Below are 21527 nucleotides of genomic sequence, written 5' to 3' on the forward strand. Positions count from 1 at the left end.
CAGAGCCCTCTCCAGCCTCCCCTGGCATAGCTCCAGGCATGGAGCCTCAACCACCTCCCTGGGCAGCCTGCTGCAGTGCTCCAGCAGCCTCCTGGGGCAGAACCACAGAGCGTTAGGGGTTGGAAGGGACCTCCAGAGATGCTCCAGCCACAGCAGGGTCACCCAGGGCAGGGCACCCAGGAACACAACCAGGATGGGTTTGAAAGCCTCTAGAGAAGGAGCTTCCACAACCTCTCTGGGCAGCCTGCTCCAGGCCCCTGTCAGCCTCACAGGGACAAAGCTTCTCCTCATGCAGGTCTGTCCCACAGAGCTCAGAGCATTTCCTTTCCCACCCTGTCACTGGTTTGATACTGAACCCCTGGCACCAGGTCTCAGCCACAGCACAAAGCTCTTTTCAAGCTGTCAGGCTGCCACCTCCTGCTTGCTCTGCTGCTGTCTGGGTGCCCTGGACAGTTCAGGGTCCTGCTTTCAGTGCTTTCTGAAGGCAGCAGTGAGTGAGGAGCTTGATCCAAAGGAGCCTCAAGCCCTCTCTCATGCTTGCCACCTGCCGTCAGCTGAGCATGTCAGAAGAATCACAGCCACAGGAACTCCAAAGGCAAGACAAAACCAAACCAAGCTTGGGGTTGTCCCCCTGGGCCCTGCCTGTGCTGGCATGAACTGCACCCAGGGCATGTGATTGGTGACATGGGTGATAGCTAAGTGTTCCTTATTCACATCAAACCCTCCTTGATCAAGGAGAGGATGGAGGTAAGAAGGACATGGAACTGGTAGAGCAGGTCCAGGGCAGGCCACAAGGATGATGTGGGGGCTGGAGCAGCTCTGCTGTGGAGACAAGGCTGAGAGAGTTGGGGCTGTTCAGCCTGGGGAAGAGAAGGCTCTGGGGAGGTCTTAGAGCAGCCAACCAGGATCTGAATAGGGACAGAGGAGGGCTGGAGAGGGGCTTTTAGGAAAGGTATGGAGTGACAGGATGAGGGTGATGGCTTCAACCTGGCAGGAGCTGGAGTTAGACTTAGACTGGAGGTGAGGAGAAAGCTCTTCCCAGCCAGAGAGATTGGCCCTTGGGATGTGCTGCCCAGGGAGGTGGTGGAGTCCCCAGCCCTGGGGGTGTTCAGGAGGGGATTGGATGTGGCCCTTGGAGCCATGGTTGAGCTGTCAGGAGGTGTTGGGGGTTAGGTCATAGGTTGGAGCTGATGATTTCTAAGGTCCCTTTTCCACCCTGCTTGATTCTATGGTTCTCCTTCCCTGCCCACCCAAACCAAGGAGGGTTTGGCAGGACAAAAGCCCCCAGCTATTATTTCTCCCCAGGTCAGCCTCTCTGATGGGAAGCAGAGGGGACACAACAACAACAACATGGCTCTAGCCAGCCTGATCTGCTGTGGGGTGTCCCTGGCCCATGGCAGGGGGGTTGGCTCTGGATGATCCTGGTGGTCCCTACCAACCCTGACTGACTCTGTGGTACTATGAACACCCCAGGGAGAGAGGCTCAGCCTGAGAAGCTGCTCACCACTCACCCCAGGCCCAGAGGCTCAGCTTGAGAAGCTGCTCACCATTCACCCCAGGCAGAGAGGCTCAGCTTGAGAAGCTGCTCACCATTCACCCCAGGCCCAGAGGCTCAGCCTGAGAAGCTGCTCACCATTCACCCCAGGCCCAGAGGCTCAGCCTGAGAAGCTGCTCACCACTCACCCCAGGCAGAGAGGCTCAGCCTGAGAAGCTGCTCACCACTCACCCCAGGCAGAGAGGCTCAGCCTGAGAAGCTGCTCACCACTCACCCCAGGCCCAGAGAGGCTCAGCCTGAGAAGCTGCTCACCATTCACCCCAGGCCCAGAGGCTCAGCTTGAGAAGCTGCTCACCACTCACCCCAGGCCCAGAGGCTCAGCTTGAGAAGCTGCTCACCACTCACCCCAGGCAGAGAGGCTCAGCTTGAGAAGCTGCTCACCATTCACCCCAGGCCCAGAGGCTCAGCTTGAGAAGCTGCTCACCACTCACCCCAGGCAGAGAGGCTCAGCTTGAGAAGCTGCTCACCATTCACCCCAGGCAGAGAGGCTCAGCCTGAGAAGCTGCTCACCATTCACCCCAGGCCCAGAGGCTCAGCTTGAGAAGCTGCTCACCACTCACCCCAGGCCCAGAGAGGCTCAGCCTGAGAAGCTGCTCACCACTCACCCCAGGCCCAGAGGCTCAGCCTGAGAAGCTGCTCACCATTCACCCCAGGCCCAGAGGCTCAGCTTGAGAAGCTGCTCACCACTCACCCCAGGCAGAGAGGCTCAGCTTGAGAAGCTGCTCACCATTCACCCCAGGCAGAGAGGCTCAGCCTGAGAAGCTGCTCACCACTCACCCCAGGCCCAGAGAGGCTCAGCCTGAGAAGCTGCTCACCACTCACCCCAGGCCCAGAGGCTCAGCCTGAGAAGCTGCTCACCATTCACCCCAGGCAGAGAGGCTCAGCCTGAGAAGCTGCTCACCATTCACCCCAGGCAGAGAGGCTCAGCTTGAGAAGCTGCTCACCACTCACCCCAGGCCCAGAGGCTCAGCTTGAGAAGCTGCTCACCATTCACCCCAGGCAGAGAGGCTCAGCTTGAGAAGCTGCTCACCATTCACCCCAGGCCCAGAGGCTCAGCTTGAGAAGCTGCTCACCATTCACCCCAGGCAGAGAGGCTCAGCCTGAGAAGCTGCTCACCATTCACCCCAGGCCCAGAGGCTCAGCTTGAGAACCTGCTCACCACTCACCCCAGGCAGAGAGGCTCAGCCTGAGAAGCTGCTCACCACTCACCCCAGGCAGAGAGGCTCAGCCTGAGAAGCTGCTCACCACTCACCCCAGGCCCAGAGGCTCAGCCTGAGAAGCTGCTCACCATTCACCCCAGGCAGAGAGGCTCAGCTTGAGAAGCTGCTCACCACTCACCCCAGGCCCAGAGGCTCAGCCTGAGAAGCTGCTCACCACTCACCCCCATTTAGCAGGCACTTAGGGAAAGAAACCAAACCTCAGGTGAGCCACCAGCTCTTTCTCCTCCATCAGGAAGTCCAGAAGGACCTTGCTGGCATAGTTATAGGCCTTTTCTATTTGCTCCACATAGGCTCTCTCCTTGAGGGTGTAGATGACCTCCTTGGCCACGGGGCAGGTGACGTCCCGGCCACACTCTCGCACCACGTTCAAGTACTTCCCTGCAAGCAAGCAAACAAACACAGAGGAAGCCCTGGGCCCTCCTAGCCCCCAGGGAGACCTCCACACCACTGCCTCCAGCAGCAACAGCTGCTGGGAAAGGTTAGCACTCAGCACAAGGGGCTCAGGCCCAGCCAGCAGGGGTTTAGGCCGGGCAGGTCCTGCCTCTCCAACCTGAGCTCCTTCCATGCCCAGGGCACTGCCTGGGGGCTGTGGGGCAGGCTGGGGATGAGGTCTGCCTGGGCTGCAGCAAGGCCTTTGCCACCATCCCCCACAGCAAGCTCCTGGCCAGGCTCTCAGCCCCTGGCTGGGACAGCAGCTCTGAGCTGGGATAGGAACTGGCTGGAGGCTGAGCCCAGAGAGTGGTGGTGAATGGTGCCACAGCCAGCTGGCAGCCAGGCACCAGTGGTGTGCCCTAGGGAGCAGTGCTGGGCCCCAGCCTGATCAATATCTTCATTGATGATCTGGAGGAGGGGATGGAGTCCATCAGCAGTGGCACTTTGGCCACAGCAACCCCAGGCAGTGCCACAGGCTGGGGGCAGAGTGGCTGAGAGCAGCCAGGCAGAGAGGGACCTGGGGGTGGTGGTGGAGAGCAGCTGAACAGGAGGCAGCACTGTGCCCAGGGGAACAAGAAGGCCAAGGGCATCCTGGCCTGCAGCAGGCATCAGGTTGCCTGCCTGATTCAAGCACCAAGTGAAACTCAGCACCTGTCCAGCTCCACCTGGAAAAGCTGCTAGAAAAGTGCAGCAGTGCAAGAGAGCAGGAAGGCAGCAGCCAGGATCACTGAAGCATTGAAAACTTCCCTTGGGAAAAGTCCTCCAGGCTCCCCCAGCCCCAACCCTCCAGCCAGCACTGCAGGCTCAGCACCAAACCCTGTCCTTAAGCACCAGCTCCACACCTCTGGAACACCCCCAGGGATGGGGACTCCATCACTGCCCTGGGCAGAGCATTCCAGTGGCTGAGAGCCCTTCCAGGGCAGGAATCTCTCCTGAGCTCCAGCCTCAGCCTCCCCTGGGGCAGCTTGGAACCATTGCCTCTGGGGCTGCCTCTTGCCACCAAGGAGCAGAGGCTGCTCCCTCCTGACTCCAACCTCCCTGCAGGGAGCTGCAGAGGGCAAGGAGGTCTCCCTCAGCCTCCTCTTCTCCAGCCTGAACACCCCCAGCTCCCTCAGCCCCTCCTCACAGCCCAGGGGCTCCAGACCCTTCCCCAGCTTTGTTGCCCTGCTCTGGCCAGGCTCCAGCCCTCAATGTGCTTCCTGCAGGGAGAGCCCAGAGCTGAACCCTGCACTTGAGCTGTGGCACAGGGCCACAGGGATGGTCACCTCCTGGCCCTGCTGCCCACCCTGGTTCTGACCCAAGCCAGGATGGGCTCCTGGGCTGCACTCAGCAGAGTGTGGCCAGCAGAGCCAGGGAGCTTCTCCTCCCCCTCTGCTCTGCCCTGCTGAGGCCCCAGCTGCAAGATTGCAGCCAGCTCTGGGCTCCCCAGCTCAGCAGGGACAGGGATCTGCTGGGGAGAGGCCAAGGGAGGGCTGCAAGGCTGCTGAAGGGCCTGGAGCACTGCTGCTGAGGAGAGGCTGAGAGCCCTGGGGCTGCTGAGGCTGGAGAGGAGAAGGCTGAGAGGGATCTGCTCAATGTCTCTCCAGAGCTGAGGGCTGGGGGGCAGGAAGGAAGGGCCAGGGCCAGGCTCTGCTCACTGTGCCCTGGCATAGGCCAAGGGGCAAGGGATGGAAAGTGCAGGCCAGGAGGTTGCAGCTCAGCAGGAGGAGGAACTTCTTGCCTGGGAGGCTCCCAGAGGCCTGGAGCAGGCTGCCCAGAGAGGTTGTGGAGTCTCCTGCTCTGGAGCCTTTGCAGCCCTGTCTGGATGTGTTCCTGTGGGACCTGTGCTGGATTCTGTGGTGCTGCTCTGGCAGGGGCTTGGACTGGAAGCTCTCCACAGCTCTCTCCCAGCCCCTCACATCCTCTGAGCCTGCCTCTGGCCTTCTTGGCCACCTGAGCACTTTCCTGGCTTCTGTTCAGCCTCCTGTCACCCAGCACCCCCACTCCTTCTCTGACTCCTCCTAGGGCTGGACTCCTCCTCCCCCCACAGGCTGTTTTGATTCCCAGGCTCTGGGCTTCCATTCCAAGGCAATTCCTCTGTGCCCCCAGGAAGTTCAGCTGGAGAACCCCCCAGAGTGGGGCAGCAGGCTGCCACTGCCTTGCTCCCCCCACCCCCAGGAGGCCAGTGCTTGCCTGCAGCCTCCCCTCCCAGCAGCAGCCCCTCTGGGCCTACCTGTGCTGAGGATTTTGTCAGCCATCTTCTGCAGGAAGGAGGGAATCTGCTGCTGCACCACAGTGTACCTCTGGTCCCAGTACTTGTCATTGTAGTCCTCCTGAATCTTCTCCTTCTGCAGCTCGTGCTCCTCCACCATGAACTCACTGAGCAGTTGGAGCAGAGGTTGGGAAGCAGGAAGTGGCACCAGGAGGGTTACATTTCTGTTCCTGTTTCCCTCCCCTCCCCTCCTGCTGCCCTGGGAAAGGTCTCATGAGGAATAAACACCAGGCAAGAAGGGAAACTGCTCTGTCTTGGAGAGGAAGAGGATGAGGCAGAGTGGTTCTGCTAAGAGGGGAGCAGCTAGGAAGGGAATGTGCCAGCCCAGGCATTCCCTGGTGGTCAGTGGGGAGGTGAGGAAGTCAGACTCAGATCCCAGTGGGTCAGGGTTAGCTGTGTCTCACTGCATGAGGCAGCAGCCCTGCAGCCAGGGCAGATGAGCTCTGCTCTTAAGACAGGAAGCAGAGGATGCCAACTCAGGGGGGTTGGGATGCAGCTAAGGATCACACAATGATACAATCACAGCATCACAGAGTGCTCTGGGCTGGGAGGGAGCCCCAGAGCCCATCCAGGCCAACCCCCTGCACTCAGCAGGGACATCCTCCCCTGGAGCAGGCTGCCCAGATCCCCCTCCAGCCTCCCCTGCAATAGCTCCAGGCAGGGAGCCTCAACCACCTCCCTGGGCAGCCTGCTGCAGTGTTCCAGCAGCCTCCTGGGGCAGAACTGGGGTCAGAGTGGCTGAGAGCAGCCAGGCAGAGGACAGCAGCTGAACAGGAGGCAGCAGTGTGCCCAGGGGGCCACGAAGGCCAAGGGCATCCTGGCCTGCAGCAGGCAGAGTGTGGCCAGCAGGAGCAGGGAAGTCCTTGTGCCCTGTGCTCAGCACTGCTCAGGCCACACCTGGAGTCCTGTGTCCAGCTCTGGGCTCCTCAGGTCAGGAAAGAGGTTGAGCTGCTGGAAGGTGTCCAGAGAAGGGCAAGAAAGCTGGGGAGGGGTCTGGGGCACAGCCCTGTGAGGAGAGGCTGAGGGAGCTGGGGTTGCTTAGCCTGGAGAAGAGGAGGCTCAGGGGAGACCTTCTTGCTCTCTCCAACTCCCTGCAGGGAGGTTGGAGCCGTTGGGGGTTGGTCTCTTCTCCCAGGCACCCAGCACCAGAACAAGAGGACACAGTCTGAAGCTGTGCCAGGGGAGGTTCAGGCTGGAGGGGAGGAAGAAATTCTTCCCAGCCAGAGAGATTGGCCCTTGGGATGTGCTGCCCAGGGAGGTGGTGGAGTCCCCATCCCTGGAGGTGTTCAAGAGGGGATTGGATGTGGCACTTGGAGCCATGGCTTGGCTGTCAGGAGGTGCTGGGGATTAGGCCACAGGTTGGAGCTAATGAGCTCTGAGGTCTTTTCCAACCTAGCTGATGATTCTATGACTCCATGATAGGTGCACTCAGAAGGCAGAAGGTGAGGTCTTCACCCAAGGTATTTCTTGCCCTGTGCACTTCACTGTCACTGCCCAGCTGCCCTTTACCTGTAGGGGTCATTGATGATGCCTCTGTAGATCCACTTCTCCAGGATTTCAAAGTAAGGCACGCTGGCTGCCTTGGTCAAGTACAGGCACAGCTCCTGGGCCTGGCTGTCCCCTGTGTAGTTGAAGGTCTTGTCGTGGAGCAAGCTGAGGGTTGATCCTCCCAGGCACTCACCTTTGTCCACAGAGGTAGCTGAAAGCCAAACACACAGAGAGAAGGCACAAAGCTGGCACAGGGAACTGAAATCAAGCTAGCAGTTGATGAGCAGGCCCTCAGGCCTCAGCCCTGGGAGCAGAGCTCTTCAATCTCTTCCTCAGTGACCTGGCTGAGGGCACAGAGGGCACTGGCAGCAGGTTTGCTGCTGGCACCCAGCTGGGAGCAGTGGTGAGAGCCCTCAGGCTGTGCTGCCAGCCAGCCAGAGCTGGGCAGGCTGAGAGCTGGGCAGGGAGCAAGGGAATGAAAGCCAACAAGGGCAAGGGCAGAGCCTGGCAGCTGGGCAAGAACAAGCCCAGGCAGCAGGAGAGGTTGGGCACTGAGCTGCTGGAGAGCAGTCAAGGGGACAAGGAGCTGGGGGTGCTGGGGGGTGGGAGGCTGAGCAGGAGCCAGCAAGGAGCTCTGGTGGCCAAGAAGGCCAAGGGCAGCCTGGGCTGCATGAGAAGGGCTGTGGGCAGCAGGTCAGAGAGGTTCTCCTGCCCCTCTGCTCTGCCCTGCTGAGGCCACAGCTGGAATCTGGTGTCCAGGTCTGGGCCCCTCAGGTCAGGAAGGGCCTGAGGGAAGTGCTGGAGAGAGTCCATGGCAGAGGCACAGAGCTGCTGCAGGCAGGGGAAGATCTTCCTCAGGAGCAGAGCCTGAGGGAGCTGAGGGCTCTGGAGCTTGGAGAGGAGGAGCCTGAGAGGTGACTTCTTTCATGTTTGTAAAGATGTAAAGGGTGAGAATCTTCCAGGATCTGCAGGGGGCTGCAAGCAAGCTGGGGAGGAACTTTGGAGGGGGTGAGGGAGGGAGAGGATTGGGGGGGATGGAGCAAAAGGAGAAGTGGGGAGCTGGAGATTGGCTGTGAGGAAGAAGTTGTTGGCCAGGAGGGTGGTGAGAGCCTGGCCCAGGCTGCCCAGGGAGGTGGTGGAAGCCTCCTGCCTGGAGGTGTTTGCAGCCAGGCTGGAGGTGGCTGTGAGCCTGATTTGAGCAGGAAGGGAGCATCAGCTCTTAATTCCTGCTGGAGAACCATGGAGAACTCAAGTCAAGAGCCTGAGAGGGACAGCAGTGGCATCTGCTTGTACCTCTTCTAATTTAAAGCCCCTCAGCTAGGCTGGCATACCACCAGCATGGCATCACAGACTCACAGAGCTGGCAGGGCTGGAAGGGACCTCAAGGCTCAGCCAATGCCAAGCCCCTGCCATGGGCAGGGACACCTCACACCACAGCAGGTTGCTCACAGCCACCTCCAGCCTGGCTGCAAACACCTGCAGGGTATTCTGGGCTGCCAGTGCCCATTGCTGGCTCCCTGGCCCAGGCCTGATTCCTTCCCCCCTCAGAGGTGTCCCAGACCCCTATCCCTCCTCACCCCCTCCAAAGTCCCTCCCCAGCTTGCTTGCAGCCCCCTGCAGATCCTGGAAGGCCACCAGAAGGGCTCCTGGGAGCCTTCTCCTCTCCAGCCTGCACAAGCCCAACTCTCTCAGGCTGTCTGCAGAGCAGAGCAGCTCCAGCCCTCTGCTCCTCCTCCTGGCCCTGCTCTGGACACCTTCCAGCCCCTCCACAGCCTTCCTGTGCTGGGGGCTCCAGCACTGGCCCCAGAGCTGCAGCTGTGGGCTCAGCAGAGTGGAGCAGAGGGGCAGAATCCCCTCCCTGGCCCTGCTGGCCACACTTCTCTTGCTGCAGCCCAGGCTCTGCTTGGCTCTCTGGGCTGCAAGTGCTCCCTGCTGGCTCCTGCTGAGCTTCTCCTCCCCCAGCACTCCCAAGGCCTTTCCTGCAGGGCTGCTCTCCAGCCAGTCCCTGCCCAGCCTGTGTTGGTGCCTGGGGTTGCCCTGAGCCAGCTGCAGGCCCCTGCCCAGAGCAGAGCAGTGAGGGAGAATCACCTCCCTCCCACTCCACTGCTGAGGACTGCCCAGCCTGCCTTCCAGACTTACCAAGTGAAGCCAGGATCTCCAGGGTCCTCATGGTGGGCTGGATGTAGAACCAGAGCTTCTGGAGGGAGAGGAGGCCCTGCCTGTGGAGGTGCTCCAGCTGGGTGACGAGGATGAGGAACTCCTTGAGCAGGGTGCGCATGGCCGCCGCCAGCGCGTGGTTCACCTGCCCGTACTCGAAGGAGGACTTCTCCTCGATGAACCTGCAAGCAAGGGCAGGAAGCTGGAGGGCAAACCTTGGGGGGGAGGCAGACTTCCACCACTTCCAGGAGCTGGACCTTCAGCACAGTGTCTGTGGGGTGCTGGACAGCAAGCCCAGCCTGCAGCTGGAGCTCCACAGCTCCCCCTGCCCTGCCCGGCCTGCCTCCCACCAGCACACTCCCAGGGCAGGGCAGGGAGGGAAGATCAGGAACGGGCTGGGTTGGGAGGGAGCTCCAGAGCTCAGCCAGCCCAGCCCCCTGCACCCAGCAGGGACATCCTCCACTGGAGCAGGCTGCCCAGAGCCCTCTCCAGCCTCCCCTGCAATAGCTCCAGGCAGGGAGCCTCAACCACCTCCCTGGGCAGCCTGCTGCAGTGTTCCAGCAGCCTCCTGGGGCACAACTTGTTCCTCACATCCAATCTCAATCTGCTCTGCTCTGCTTTGCAGCCCTTGCCCCTGCTCCTGTCCCTGCAGGCCTTTGGGAGCAGTCTCTCTGCAGCCTTCTTGTAGCCTCTTCAGGCCCTGGCAGGCTGCTCTGAGGTCTGCCTGGAGCCTTCTCTGCCCCAGGCTGCTGTTTCCTCTCAGACTGCAGAGGAACTGGAATTATTTGCAGAGCCACCATGTAAACAGGAGAGGAGGAGGAGGCTGAGGGGAGACCTCAGTGCTCTCTACAGCCCCTTGAAAGGAGGTTGTGGAGAGGTTGGTGCTGGTCTCTTCTCACAGCAAAGCCTTACTGTGGCCTCCCACACCTGACTGTGATCCTCCTAGGCCTGACCGTGACCTTCCAGGATCTGCAGGGGGCTGCAAGCAAGCTGGGGAGGGACTTTGGAGGGGGTGAGGGAGGGAGAGGGGTCTGGGACACCTCTGAGGGGGGCAGCAATCAGGCCTGGGACAGGGAGCCAGCAATGGGCACTGGCAGCCCAGAAGGCCAAGGGCAGCTCAGCTGCCAGTGCCCATTGGCAGAGGGGGAGGGAGAGGATCCTGCCCCTCTGCTCTGGGGGGTGAGGGAGGGAGAGGAGTTGGGGGGATGGAGCAAAAGGAGAAGTGGGGAGCTGGAGATTGGCTGTGAGGAAGAAGTTGTTGGCCAGGAGGGTGGTGAGAGCCTGGCCCAGGCTGCCCAGGGAGGTGGTGGAAGCCTCCTGCCTGGAGGTGTTTGCAGCCAGGCTGGAGGTGGCTGTGAGCAACCTGCTGTGGTGTGAGGTGTCCCTGCCCATGGCAGGGGGTTGGGGCTGGCTGAGCCTTGGGGTCCCTTCCAGCCCTGTGAGTCTCTAAGTCAAATTGAGAAGCCTACTTTAGAAGGAACAAAGCAAAGTGACAGCTCCTAGCTGCAGCATCTCTGAGTGTTCTGAGGCCCAGGTGAGGCCAGAGCCCAGGGGAGAGCAGTGGAGAAGTGAAGTGGCAGCAGAGAGGAGCAAGCCAGCAGAGAAACTGCAGCTGAGAGCAATCCCAGGAGGTGGTTGCTTTGCTTTCAGAACCCCACAGGTTACAACTCAGGCTGGAAGCTAGCAGCTGCACAGCCCCAGAGGCAGAGGAGAGGAGGAGATCCTCCTGTGCTGAAGGGCAGCTGGGTACCTGGTGACAGCAGAGTAACTTGCTGCTACAGGCAGAATCCTGGTCACCAGCTCCTTGATGGACAAGTCCAAGTTGGGATCCACTGCAAAGGCTCTGCTCTGCCTGCCCACCAGAGGCTGGGCTGTGATGTACCTCCCATCCACACCAATCAGAACATACAGCAAGTCCTCCACAATCATGGACTCCTGAGATGCCAAGGGCAGAGTTCCTGTGCTCAGAGAGAAGGGAAGCAGAGATACAGTCAGACCAGGCTGCAGTGCTGCCTGGGGGCTCATTCACAGCACTCAGTCTGACTTGGAAGGGAGCTCCAGAGCCCATCCAGCCCAGCCCCCTGCACTCAGCAGGGACATCCTCCACTGGAGCAGGCTGCCCAGAGCCCTCTCCAGCCTCCCCTGCAATAGCTCCAGGCAGGGAGCCTCAAGCACCTCCCTGGGCAGCCTGCTGCAGTGTTCCAGCAGCCTCATGCTAAAGAATCACAGAGCATTGGAAGGGACCTCCAGAGATCCTCCAGCCCAACCCCCTGCCAGGGCAGGGCACCCAGGAACACATCCAGGTGGGGCCCAGAACTGGACACAAGATTCCAGCTGTGGCCTCAGCAGGGCAGAGCAGAGGGGCAGGAGAACCTCTCTGACCTGCTGCCCACAGCCCTTCTCATGCAGCCCAGGCTGCCCTTGGCCTTCTTGGCCACCAGAGCTCCTTGCTGGCTCCTGCTCAGCCTCCCACCCCCCAGCACCCCCAGCTCCTTGTCCCCTTGACTGCTCTCCAGCAGCTCAGTGCCCAACCTCTCCTGCTGCCTGGGCTTGTTCTTGCCCAGCTGCCAGGCTCTGCCCTTGCCCTTGTTGGCTTTCATTCCCTTGCTCCCTGCCCAGCTCTCAGCCTGCCCAGCTCTGGCTGGATGGGAAACTGAAACCCAGGGATCAACAGTGGGGCTGGAACAGGGCACAGCAGAAACTTCCAGCTGGGCAGGAAGAATAACCTGCAGCAGCACAGCTGGGAGGGGATCTGCTGGAGAGCAGCCCCAAGGAGAAGCACCTGGGAGTGCTGGGGGGCAGCAAGGTCTGCAGGGCACAGCAGTGTGCCCTGGGGGCCAAGAAGGCCAAGGGGCTCCTGGGCTGCACTCAGCAGAGTGTGGCCAGCAGAGCCAGGGAGCTTCTCCTCCCCCTCTGCTCTGCCCTGCTGAGGCCCCAGCTGCAAGATTGCAGCCAGCTCTGGGCTCCCCAGCTCAGCAGGGACAGGCATCTGCTGGGGAGAGGCCAAGGGAGGGCTGCAAGGCTGCTGAAGGGCCTGGAGCACTGCTGCTGAGGAGAGGCTGAGAGCCCTGGGGCTGCTGAGGCTGGAGAGGAGAAGGCTGAGAGGGATCTGCTCAATGTCTCTCAAGAGCTGAGGGCTGGGGGGCAGGAAGGAAGGGCCAGGGCCAGGCTCTGCTGACTGTGCCCTGGCATAGGCCAAGGGGCAAGGGATGGAAAGTGCAGGCCAGGAGGTTGCAGCTCAGCAGGAGGAGGAACTTCTTGCCTGGGAGGCTGCCAGAGGCCTGGAGCAGGCTGCCCAGAGAGGTTGTGGAGTCTCCTGCTCTGGAGCCTTTGCAGCCCTGTCTGGATGTGTTCCTGTGGGACCTGTGCTGGATTCTATGGTGCTGCTCTGGCAGGGGCTTGGGCTGGAAGCTCTCCAGAGCTCCCTCCCAGCCCCTCCCATCCTCTGAGGCTGTGACCTCTGGAGGTGCTTTCCAGGCCAGACCATTCTGTGACTGCACAGACCTGATGCTTCCTGTGCACCACATACCTATGGGCACTGTTGTGTCAGTGCTCAGGCTGATGCCAATCAAGAAGTCCCCAAGCAGTGCAGGCCTCTCATAGACCCAGGAGGGGAAGGCTGGGAGGGGCTGCCCAGCGCTCTTCTTGCTCTGCCTCTCTCGGAGGGCTCTGCGGGTCAGCTCCAGAGGCTGTGGAGGAGAGAGGGGAGGAGGAGACCCTCAGCACCACAGGCTGCTGGGCCTGGGGTGGGGACCTCGAAAGCCCTTCCCCTCCAACCCCCCTGCAGGCTGCAACAGGTGGCTCAGAGTCCCAACCAACCTGGGGGAGAGCTTCTAGCACCTCTCTGGGCAGCCTAGCTCTTGCTCTCACCACCCTCAGCACTCAAATTGTCTTCTCTATATCTAAGCCTTCCTCTTGCAGCCCAAACCATCCTCCCCCTCTGTCCTGGCCCAACAGAGCCCTCTCAAAAGTCTGGCCCCAGCTTTATTGCTCAGCCCCTTGAAGCACTGAAAGGCCACCAGAAGGGCAGCCTGGGCCAGGCTCTCACCACCCTCCTGGCCAACAACTTCTTCCTCACAGCCAAGCTCCAGCTCCCCACTTCTCCTTTTGCTCCATCCCCCCACTCCTATCCTTCCCTGACACCCCAGAGCAGAGGGGCAGAATCCTTTCCCTCCACCTCTGGCAATGGGCACTGGCAGCTGAGCTGCCCTTGGCCTTCTGGGCTGCCAGTGCCCATTGCTGGCTCCGTGTCCCAGGCCTGATTCCTGCCTCCCTCACCCCCTCCAAAGTCCCTCCCCAGCTTGCTTGCAGCCCCCTGCAGAGCCTGGGAGGCCACCACAAGGTCTCCTGGGAGCCTTCTCCTCTCCAGCCTGCACAAGCCCAACTCTCTCAGGCTGTCTGCAGAGCAGAGCAGCTCCAGCCCTCTGCTCCTCCTCCTGGCCCTGCTCTGGACACCTTCCAGCCCCTCTGTCTCTCCCAGCCTTTGGAGGTCCTCCCCAGCTCTCCTGGAGCCCCTTCAAATACTGGAAGGCTGCCCTGGGGTCTCCCTGCAGCCTTCTCCCCTGCAGGCTGCCCAAGGCCAACTCTCCCAGCCTGGCTCCCAGCAGAGGGCTTCCAGCCCTGCCAGCACTGCTGTGGCCTCCTCTGGCCCTGCTCCAACAGCTCCCTGGCTGTGCTGAGGGCTCCAGAGCTGCCCCAGCACTGCCTGGGGGGCTGAGCAGAGCACAGCAGAGGGGCAGAATCCCCTCCTGCCCCTGCTGCCCACCCTGCTGGGGCTCAGCCCAGGCCAGGCTGGGGCTGGGCTGGCAGTGCTGGGTGCCAGCTCCTGGCCAGCTCTGCACCCCCAGCACCCCCAAGGCCTTCCCTGCAGAGCTGCTCTCCAGCCCTGCACCCCCAGCCTGGACCAATCCTGGAGGCTGTCCCCATCAGGTGCAGCTCCTTGTACCTGGCCTCCTTGAACCCCAGGAGGTTCCCCCAGGCTCCCTCCTCCATCCCAAGCAGCCCAGGGAAGGCACAGCACTCACAGCTCAGGGGAAGGCAGTCCCCCTCCCTGCCCCTGCCCCCCAGGCCGCTGGGGCTCAGCCCAGGGCATGGCTGGGGCTGGCAGTGCACAGTGGCAGCTCCCAGGCAGCTTTGCCCCCAGCAGCCCCTCCCAGGGCTGTGCATGGGAGCAGGGGAGGAGGCTGTGGTGCCCCAAGGGCAGGGCAGGGCCCTTACCTGCTGGGCACTGGAGCTGGCTGCCACGCTGCCCAGCTGCCGGCGCAGCTCCTCCAGCTCCTGCAGGGAGATCTTGGAAGCAGAGCTGGGCATGGAGAGATTGCTGCTGCCACTGCCTGCTGCAGCTGCTGCCAGCTCTGCCCTGTCCTTGGCATTCTGCTGCAAGTACTGCAGGGTCTGCACACACAAGCAAAAGGAAAGGCTGGGTGAAGGTTGGTCAGCAAAGCACACCAAAACCCACCCAGACACAGGAGGGCCCTGCTGGGCCTGGGGCCACAGCGCAGGCCTGGGGCCAGCTCTGCACTCCCCAGCTCCAGGGAGCTGCTGGAGAGAGCCCAGGGCAGGCTGGGAAGCTGCTGAGGGGCCTGGAGCAGCTCTGGGAGCAGCAAAGGCTGAGAGCCCTGGGGCTGAGAGCCTGCAGCAGAGCAGCCCCAGAGGGCAGCTGAGCAATGCTCAGCAAGAGCTAAAGGAGCTGTGGGGGGCAAGAGGCTGGGGCCAGGCTCTGCTGAGTGGTGCCCAGGGCCAGGCCAAGGGGCAAGGGGCACAGAGTGGCAGGCAGGAGGTTGGAGCTGAGCAGGAGGAGAAAGTTGTTTGTTGTGAGGCTGCTGGAGGCCTGGAGCAGGCTGCCCAGAGAGGTTGTGGAGTCTCCTGCTCTGGAGAGCTTCCAACACCCCCTGGGCACTGTGCTCCTTGGGGAGGTTGCTGTGGGGGCCCTGCTGGAGCAGGGGGGTTGGACTGGAGGCTCCCCAGAGGTCCCTCCCAAGCCTCCCAGGGCTGGAATTTGGGGTTGTGTGGATCAGAGCACATCTGCCCCAGCTTGCCAAAGGAGTGCAGGGGTGGGGAATGCTTTCAGCAGGCCAGCAGAGCTGGGAGGGGTTAGCAGCTGATCTCAGCACCATGACCACCCAAAAGCAGGCTGCACTTCTAAGCACTGCAGTGCTGCAGCTGCTGCTGCTGCTCACTGACAGAGCTGAGCTCCTTCTGTGCCCAGATGACCAACTGCTGCCTGAGGGAAAGGCTGTTGGCTCCCTAGACTTTGGGAAAGCCTTTGGCACTGCTCCCCACAGAGTCCTCATGGCCCAAGAGGCTGCTGAGGGCTGGGCTGAGCAATGCTCTGCTGGCTACAGCACTGCACAGCCTCAGAGGGTGCTGCTCAGTGCAGGCAACTGCAGCTGGAGGCTGGGCACAAGTGCTGCTCCTCAGGCTCACTGCTGGGACCACTTCTGTTCCACACCTTCACTGATGGCCTTGATGAAGCCCCAGACTGTGCCAGCAGTGGGGCTGCAGGGGACACCAAGGGAGGTGGAGGCTGGTCTGCAGCAGGGCAGGGAGGCTCTGCAGGGGGACTGGCATGGATTGGGTCCATGGGGCAGTGTTCAAGGGATGAGCTCCAACAGGGCCAAGGGCCAGGTCCTGCACTGGGCTCACAACAACCCCTGGGGAGCTACAGCCTTGGGGCAGTGGGGCTGGGAAGCTGCTGGCAGAAAGGGACCTGGGGGTGCTGATCAACAGGAGGCAGCAGTGTGCCCAGCTGGCCAAGAAAGCCACTGGCATCCTGGCTGGGAGCAGCAATGCTGTGCCCAGCAGGAGCAGGCAGGGGACTGTCCCCCTGTGCTGGGCACTGCTGAGGCCACAGCTCCAGTGCTGTGCCCAGAGTTGGGCTCCTCAAGACAAGAGGGAGGTGGAGGTGCTGGAGCCAGGGCAGAGCAGGGCAGGGAAGCTGGGAAGGGCCTGCAGGAGAAATCTGATGAGGAGAGGCTGAAGGAGCTGGGGATGGTTAGTGTGCAGGAGAGGAGGCTGAGGGCAGAGCTCCCTGCTCTCTGCAGCTCCCTGAGAGGAGGCTGTGCAGAGGTTGCTGCTGCTCTCCTCTCACAGAGGATGAACAAGAGGCAATGGCCTCAGGCTGCAGCAGGGCAGGCTCAGACTGGACACCAGGCAAAGGCTTTTGCCAGCAGGAGTGGTCAGAGCTTGGCAGAGGCTGCCCAGGGAGGTGGTGGAGTCCCCAAGCCTGGAGGTGTTTCAGGGTGGTTTGGCTGTGGTGCTTGGGGCTGTGGCTTAGGGGTGAGCCTTGCAGGGTAGGGTCAGGGGCTGGGGTTGGTGATCCTGAGGGGCTTTGCCTCCCTGGATGTCTCTGGGGCTCTGTGGTAAGACCCCCAGCTGGGCCCAAGGAGAAACCAACCAACCTCTTTGTCCTCTGTGAGTTTTGCCAGCAGGTACACCAAGGAATCCAGGTGCCTTGTGTTTTTAGACTTCAGCTCATCATACTTCCTCAGGAACTCCTCAGGGGTCCTGGAGAACTCTGCTATCTTCACCTGCAAAACACCACAGCAAGGGCAAGTGCTGGCTGGGCATCATGACCACAGCAGCCAAGCCAAGAGGACAGTAAGAGAGGCCTTGGGAGAGGACAAGAGGCAAGGTGCAGGCTGCTGCCCAGGAGCTTCAGGGGATGGCTTCTGGAGTGAATGTTGCAGCATTGGCCTTCTACCAGCAGCAGTGCTGGAGGGGAGTGGTGGTGCTGGCACTTCACTGCTGGAGAAGGCACTGCAGGGGAGAAAAGATGAAGGGAAGCAGAGCAGGACTCACTTCCACAGAAGCATACAACAGTCCAGGCTGGAAGGGAGCTCCAGAGCCCAGCCAGCCCAGCCCCCTGCACCCAGCAGGGACATCCTCCACTGGAGCAGGCTGCCCAGAGCCCTCTCCAGCCTCCCCTGCAATAGCTCCAGGCAGGGAGCCTCAACCACCTCCCTGGGCAGCCTGCTGCAGTGCTCCAGCAGCCTCCTGGGGCACAACTTGTTCCTCACATCCAATCTCAATCTGCTCTGCTCTGCTTTGCAGCCCTTGCCCCTGCTCCTGTCCCTGCAGGCCTTTGGGAGCAGTCTCTCTGCAGCCTTCTTGTAGCCTCTTCAGGTCCTGGCAGGCTGCTCTGAGGTCTGCCTGGAGCCTCCTCTGGGCTGCAGGTGCTCCCTTTGCAGGTGCTCAGCCTGCAGCTCCTCTGTCAGTAAGTTTCTTCAGGGCTCTGGCATTGCTGAAGCCCCCTCTGGGCTTGGGGCTCCTCTGAAGGCTCCACTAGCCAAGAGAGACCTCCATGAACTGGACTGAGCCCAGGGCAGAGCAGTGGAGGTGGTGGGATGTGCACACACCCTGCTCTGAGAGGCAGTAAAAGCTCCACAGGCACTGCCACCAACTGCAACAGGGGAGACCTGGAGCTCTCAGGAGTGAGAGACTCTGTGACCCTTCTCAGAGGAGCTGAAGGAAACACTCCACACAGCATGGGACAGGATGGGAGAGTGCAGACAGGCTGGAGGGAAGGATCCATCCAGAGGCACCTGGGCAGGCTGCAGAGCTGGGCCCAAGCCAACCTCAGGAGGCTCAACAAGACCAAGGGCAAGGTCCTGCAGCTGGCTCAGGGCAACCCCAGGCACCAACACAGGCTGGGCAGGGACTGGCTGGAGAGCAGCCCTGCAGGAAAGGCCTTGGGGGTGCTGGGGGAGGAGAAGCTCAGCAGGAGCCAGCAGGGAGCACTTGCAGCCCAAGGAGAAGAGGCTGCTACCTCTTCACTCCAGCCTGCACCTCCCCTGGGGCAGCTTGGGGTCAAGTTACCTCACCACAGAGCAACGAAAAGGCAAGTCACATCAGCAGGAGAAATCCCACTGAAGCTCTTGAGTATCCCCTGGGGCAAGGCTGTGACTCTCAGAGCTGATGGAACCTCTGTGTCAAGGACTGCCACAGAACTAAGCCACCTCCTGCCCTGCTGCCTGTCCCACTGCAAGCTCAGGTGTGATGAGCAAGGGCTGCAGGGGACAGCAATGTGCCCTGGGGGCCAAGAGCCAATGGGGGCCTGGGGGGCAGCAAGCAAAGTGTGGCCAGCAGGGCTGGGGAGGTTCTGCTCCCCCTCTGCTCTGCCCTGCTCAGACCACAGCTGCAATCCTGTGCCCAGTGCTGGGCTCCCCAGGTGCAGAGAGACAGAGAGCTGCTGGGGAGAGCCCAAGGGAGAGCCAGGAGGAGGAGTTGGGGACCTGAGCATCTGCCCTGTGGAGAGAGGCTGAGAGCCCTGGGGCTGCTGAGGCTGGAGAGGAGAAGGCTGAGAGGGATCTGCTCAATGTCTGTCAAGAGCTGAGGGCTGGGGGGCAAGGGGAGGGGGCCAAGCTCTTGTGGGTGGTGCACAGCCAGGAGCCAAGGAGCAGTGGATGCAAAGTGGAACAGAGAAGGTTTCAGCTCAAGGGGAGGAGGAGAAACTTCTTTGGGGTGAGGCTGCTGGAGGCTTGGAGCAGGCTGCCCAGAGAGGTTGTGGAGTCTCCTGCTCTGGAGAGCTTCCAACCCCCCCTGGATGCCTTCCTGTGCAGCCTGCCCTGGGTGCCCTGCTCTGGCAGGGGCTGGGCTGGATGCTCTCTGGAGGTCCCTTCCAGCCTCTGCTGTTCTGTGCTTGTGTGATGCTGCAATTAACTCCAAGCTGCCTAATTGCATTGCCTCCTTCAACTGCAGTGCAGCAGGGGACCCCACAGCTTCTAGTGCTCACCCTAGGAGCTCTGGGGTGGGTTTCCCCCCTCCATTGCCAAAGAGCAGCTCTGCCCCCACCTGGATTTCATCCCAGCCCTCTGCAAGCCCTCCTTGTTCTCCCTCCCCTGCAGGTGGGGCCACCCCACTGCAACGTGACAGCCATGAGAGTGCCAACAGCCATCTGGAACGGGGGCCTGGACTGCCTGGCTGACCCCCAGGACCTTGCCCTGCTGCTCCCCCAGCTCAGCAACTTGCTCCACCACAAGGTGATTCCCCAGTGGAACCACCTGGATTTCGTCCTGGGGCTGGATGCCACCCAGCTCTTGTACCAGGAAATGGTGGAGGTGATGAAGCAGCATCCCTGAGGCTGCTGGGGGGCAGCTGGGGCTGGGGCTGGCTTGTTGCAGGCAGGGATTGTAAGGGGAAGGCCACCTGGGAGATCTTTGCCTAGGTAGACTCCCAGAGCTGGCAGGGCTGGCAGGGACCCCAAGGCTCAGCCAGTGCCAGCCCCCTGCCATGGGCAGGGACACCTCACACCACAGCAGGTTGCTCACAGCTGTGCTGTGCTGCTGGGAGAGCAGGCTGACCTTGGCACTGTGTGCAGAGACAGTGGTGGTGACGTACGGGGTCCTGTTCTTCTGCAGCAGGTCGATGTAGACCTCGGCCCCCTCGGCGCCGCGGGCGCGCAGCAGGCTCAGCAGCTCGTTGACGTCGTGGTGAATGCGGAACTCGCTCATCCTGCAGGGGGCGCCAGAGGCGTGAGCCAGCCCCTGTCACGGCCAGGGACACCCACACCGGATCAGCCTGGCCTCGGCCAGCCCCAGCCCCAGCCCCTGCCATGGGCAGGGACACCCCACACTAGATCAGCCTGGCCACAGCCTCATCCAGCCTGGGCTTAAACACCTCCAGGGACAGGGCCCCAACCACCTCCCTGCACAACCCATGCCAGGGCTTCACCACTCTCATGGGGAAGAACTTCCTCCTCCCCTCCAGCCTCAATCTCCCCACCTCCAGCTTCATTCCATTCCCCCTAGTCCTATCACTGCCTGAGATCCTGAGCAGTCCCTCCCCAGCCTTCCTGGAGCCCCCTTCAGATCCTGGAAGGCCACAATGAGGTCACCTGGGAGCCTTCTCTTCTCCAGACTGAACAGCCCCAACTCCTTCAGTCTGTCCTCACAGCAGAGCAGCTCCAGCCCTCTGCTCATCCTCCTGGCCCTGCTCTGGACACCTTCCAGCACCTCCAGATCCCTCTTGCCATAGGGGCTCCAGAACTGGAGGCAGTACTGCAGGTGGGGTCTCCCCAGAGCTGAGCAGAGGGGGAGAATCACCTCCCTTGCCCTGCTGGCCACACTTCTCCTGCTGCAGCCCAGGCTCTGGTTGGCTTTCTGGGCTGCAAGTGCACACTGAGAGCTCCTGTTGGGCTTCTCCTCCCCCAGCACCCCCAAGTCTCTCTCCTCAGGGCTGCTTTCCAGCCAGTCCCTGCCCAGCCTGGATTTGTGCCTGGGATTGCCTCGACCCAGATGCAGGACCCTGCTCTTGGAACTTGGAGCAGGCTGCCCAGAGCCCTCTCCAGCCTCCCCTGCAATAGCTCCAGGCATGGAGCCTCAACCACCTCCCTGGGCAGCCTGCTGCAGTGCTCCAGCAGCCTCCTGGGGCACAACTTGTTCCTCACAGCCAATCTCAATCTGCTCTGCTCTGCTTTGCAGCCCTTGCCCCTGCTCCTGTCCCTGCAGGCCTTTGGGAGCAGTCTCTCTGCAGCCTTCTTGTAGCCTCTTCAGGTCCTGGCAGGCTGCTCTGAGGTCTCCCTGGAGCCTTCTCTTCTCCAAGCTGAACACCCCCAGCTCCCTCAGTCTGTGCCCACAGCAGAGCTGCTCCAACCCCTGAGCATTTCCATGGCCTCCTCTGGAGCCTCTCCATCAGCTCCAGGTCCTTGCTGTGCTGAGGGCTCCAGCCCTGCACACAGCCCTGCAGGTGAGGTCTCCCCAGAGCAGAGCCCAGTGGCAGAATCTCCTCTCTGCAGCTCTGGCAGTGCTGCTTTGGGTGCAGCCCAGGCTGCCCTTGGCCTCCTGTGCTGCAGGCTCACACTGCCTGCTCCTGCCCAGCTTCTCCTTTGCAAACAGTCTCTCTCCATCCTTTCTGAAGTGCCCCTCAGTGTTTTCATTTCTGCCCCACACCTTGGGGTTTCTGCCAGGCCACCCCTCCAGCTTGCAAAGCTCCCTATGAGCAGTCCCCCCCCAGCTAACGAATCCCTTGTCCCTATTATGGGATGCACGAACCTGCCAGTGCCGTCCCTCCTGCCTCCTCAGCCGCCCAAAGACGCAGCAGAGGTCACCCGCCCCACGGCCGGGGTCGGCACCGCCTCACAGCCTGCAGCCCGCCTGGGGCCCGCAGGGATCCCGGCGCCGGGGGGAACTCCGCTCAGAGGGGCGCAGCCCGAGCCCCGCAGGCACCGGCCAGACCCAAGGGAACAGCCCGCCCCGTGCGAGCGGCGCCGGCTCCCCCTGCCCAGGGGGGCCCAGGGGTGCCCCGACCCGCCCGGCCATGGCCCCCCGCGCCTTGATGCGGCTCTGGCACTGCCCTGCCGGCAGCGGCACAGGAACCGCGGCTCAGCCTCCCCGCTTCAGCCTCCCGCCCCAGCGCCCTGCCCTACCTGCCCGGAAGTTCCCGCCGCCGCGGACCGGAAGTTGCCTGTACCGCAGCCTGTGCGGCC

General features: G+C 61.8%; 1 protein-coding gene across 3 annotated transcripts in view; it reads right to left on the reverse strand.

The window, feature by feature from the left end:
• Positions 1-21521, reverse strand: part of TUBGCP2 (tubulin gamma complex component 2) — a 49476-nt gene extending 27955 nt beyond the window's left edge. The window contains exons 1-10 of one of the 3 annotated variants that reach the window (XM_068168437.1): positions 21468-21521; positions 19405-19555; positions 16504-16632; positions 14321-14497; positions 12633-12792; positions 10854-11061; positions 9086-9285; positions 6968-7157; positions 5420-5565; positions 2973-3153 (exon numbers count right to left, since the gene is read on the reverse strand). In XM_068168437.1, the coding sequence (XP_068024538.1) occupies positions 2973-3153; positions 5420-5565; positions 6968-7157; positions 9086-9285; positions 10854-11061; positions 12633-12792; positions 14321-14497; positions 16504-16632; positions 19405-19554 (1541 nt within the window). In that variant the 5' untranslated portion in view covers position 19555; positions 21468-21521. Of the gene's footprint in view, positions 1-2972; positions 3154-5419; positions 5566-6967; positions 7158-9085; positions 9286-10853; positions 11062-12632; positions 12793-14320; positions 14498-16503; positions 16633-19404; positions 19588-21093; positions 21188-21467 lie in introns of those variants that run through there. The other 2 variants (XM_068168439.1, XM_068168438.1) reach the window with 2 other exon arrangements.
• Between the last annotated feature and the right edge of the window lie 6 nt (positions 21522-21527).

Source organism: Melanerpes formicivorus, unplaced genomic scaffold (assembly GCF_026170545.1).
Source record: "Melanerpes formicivorus ecotype bairdi unplaced genomic scaffold, bMelFor1.0.p_v2 SCAF_139, whole genome shotgun sequence".
NCBI lineage: Eukaryota > Metazoa > Chordata > Aves > Piciformes > Picidae > Melanerpes > Melanerpes formicivorus.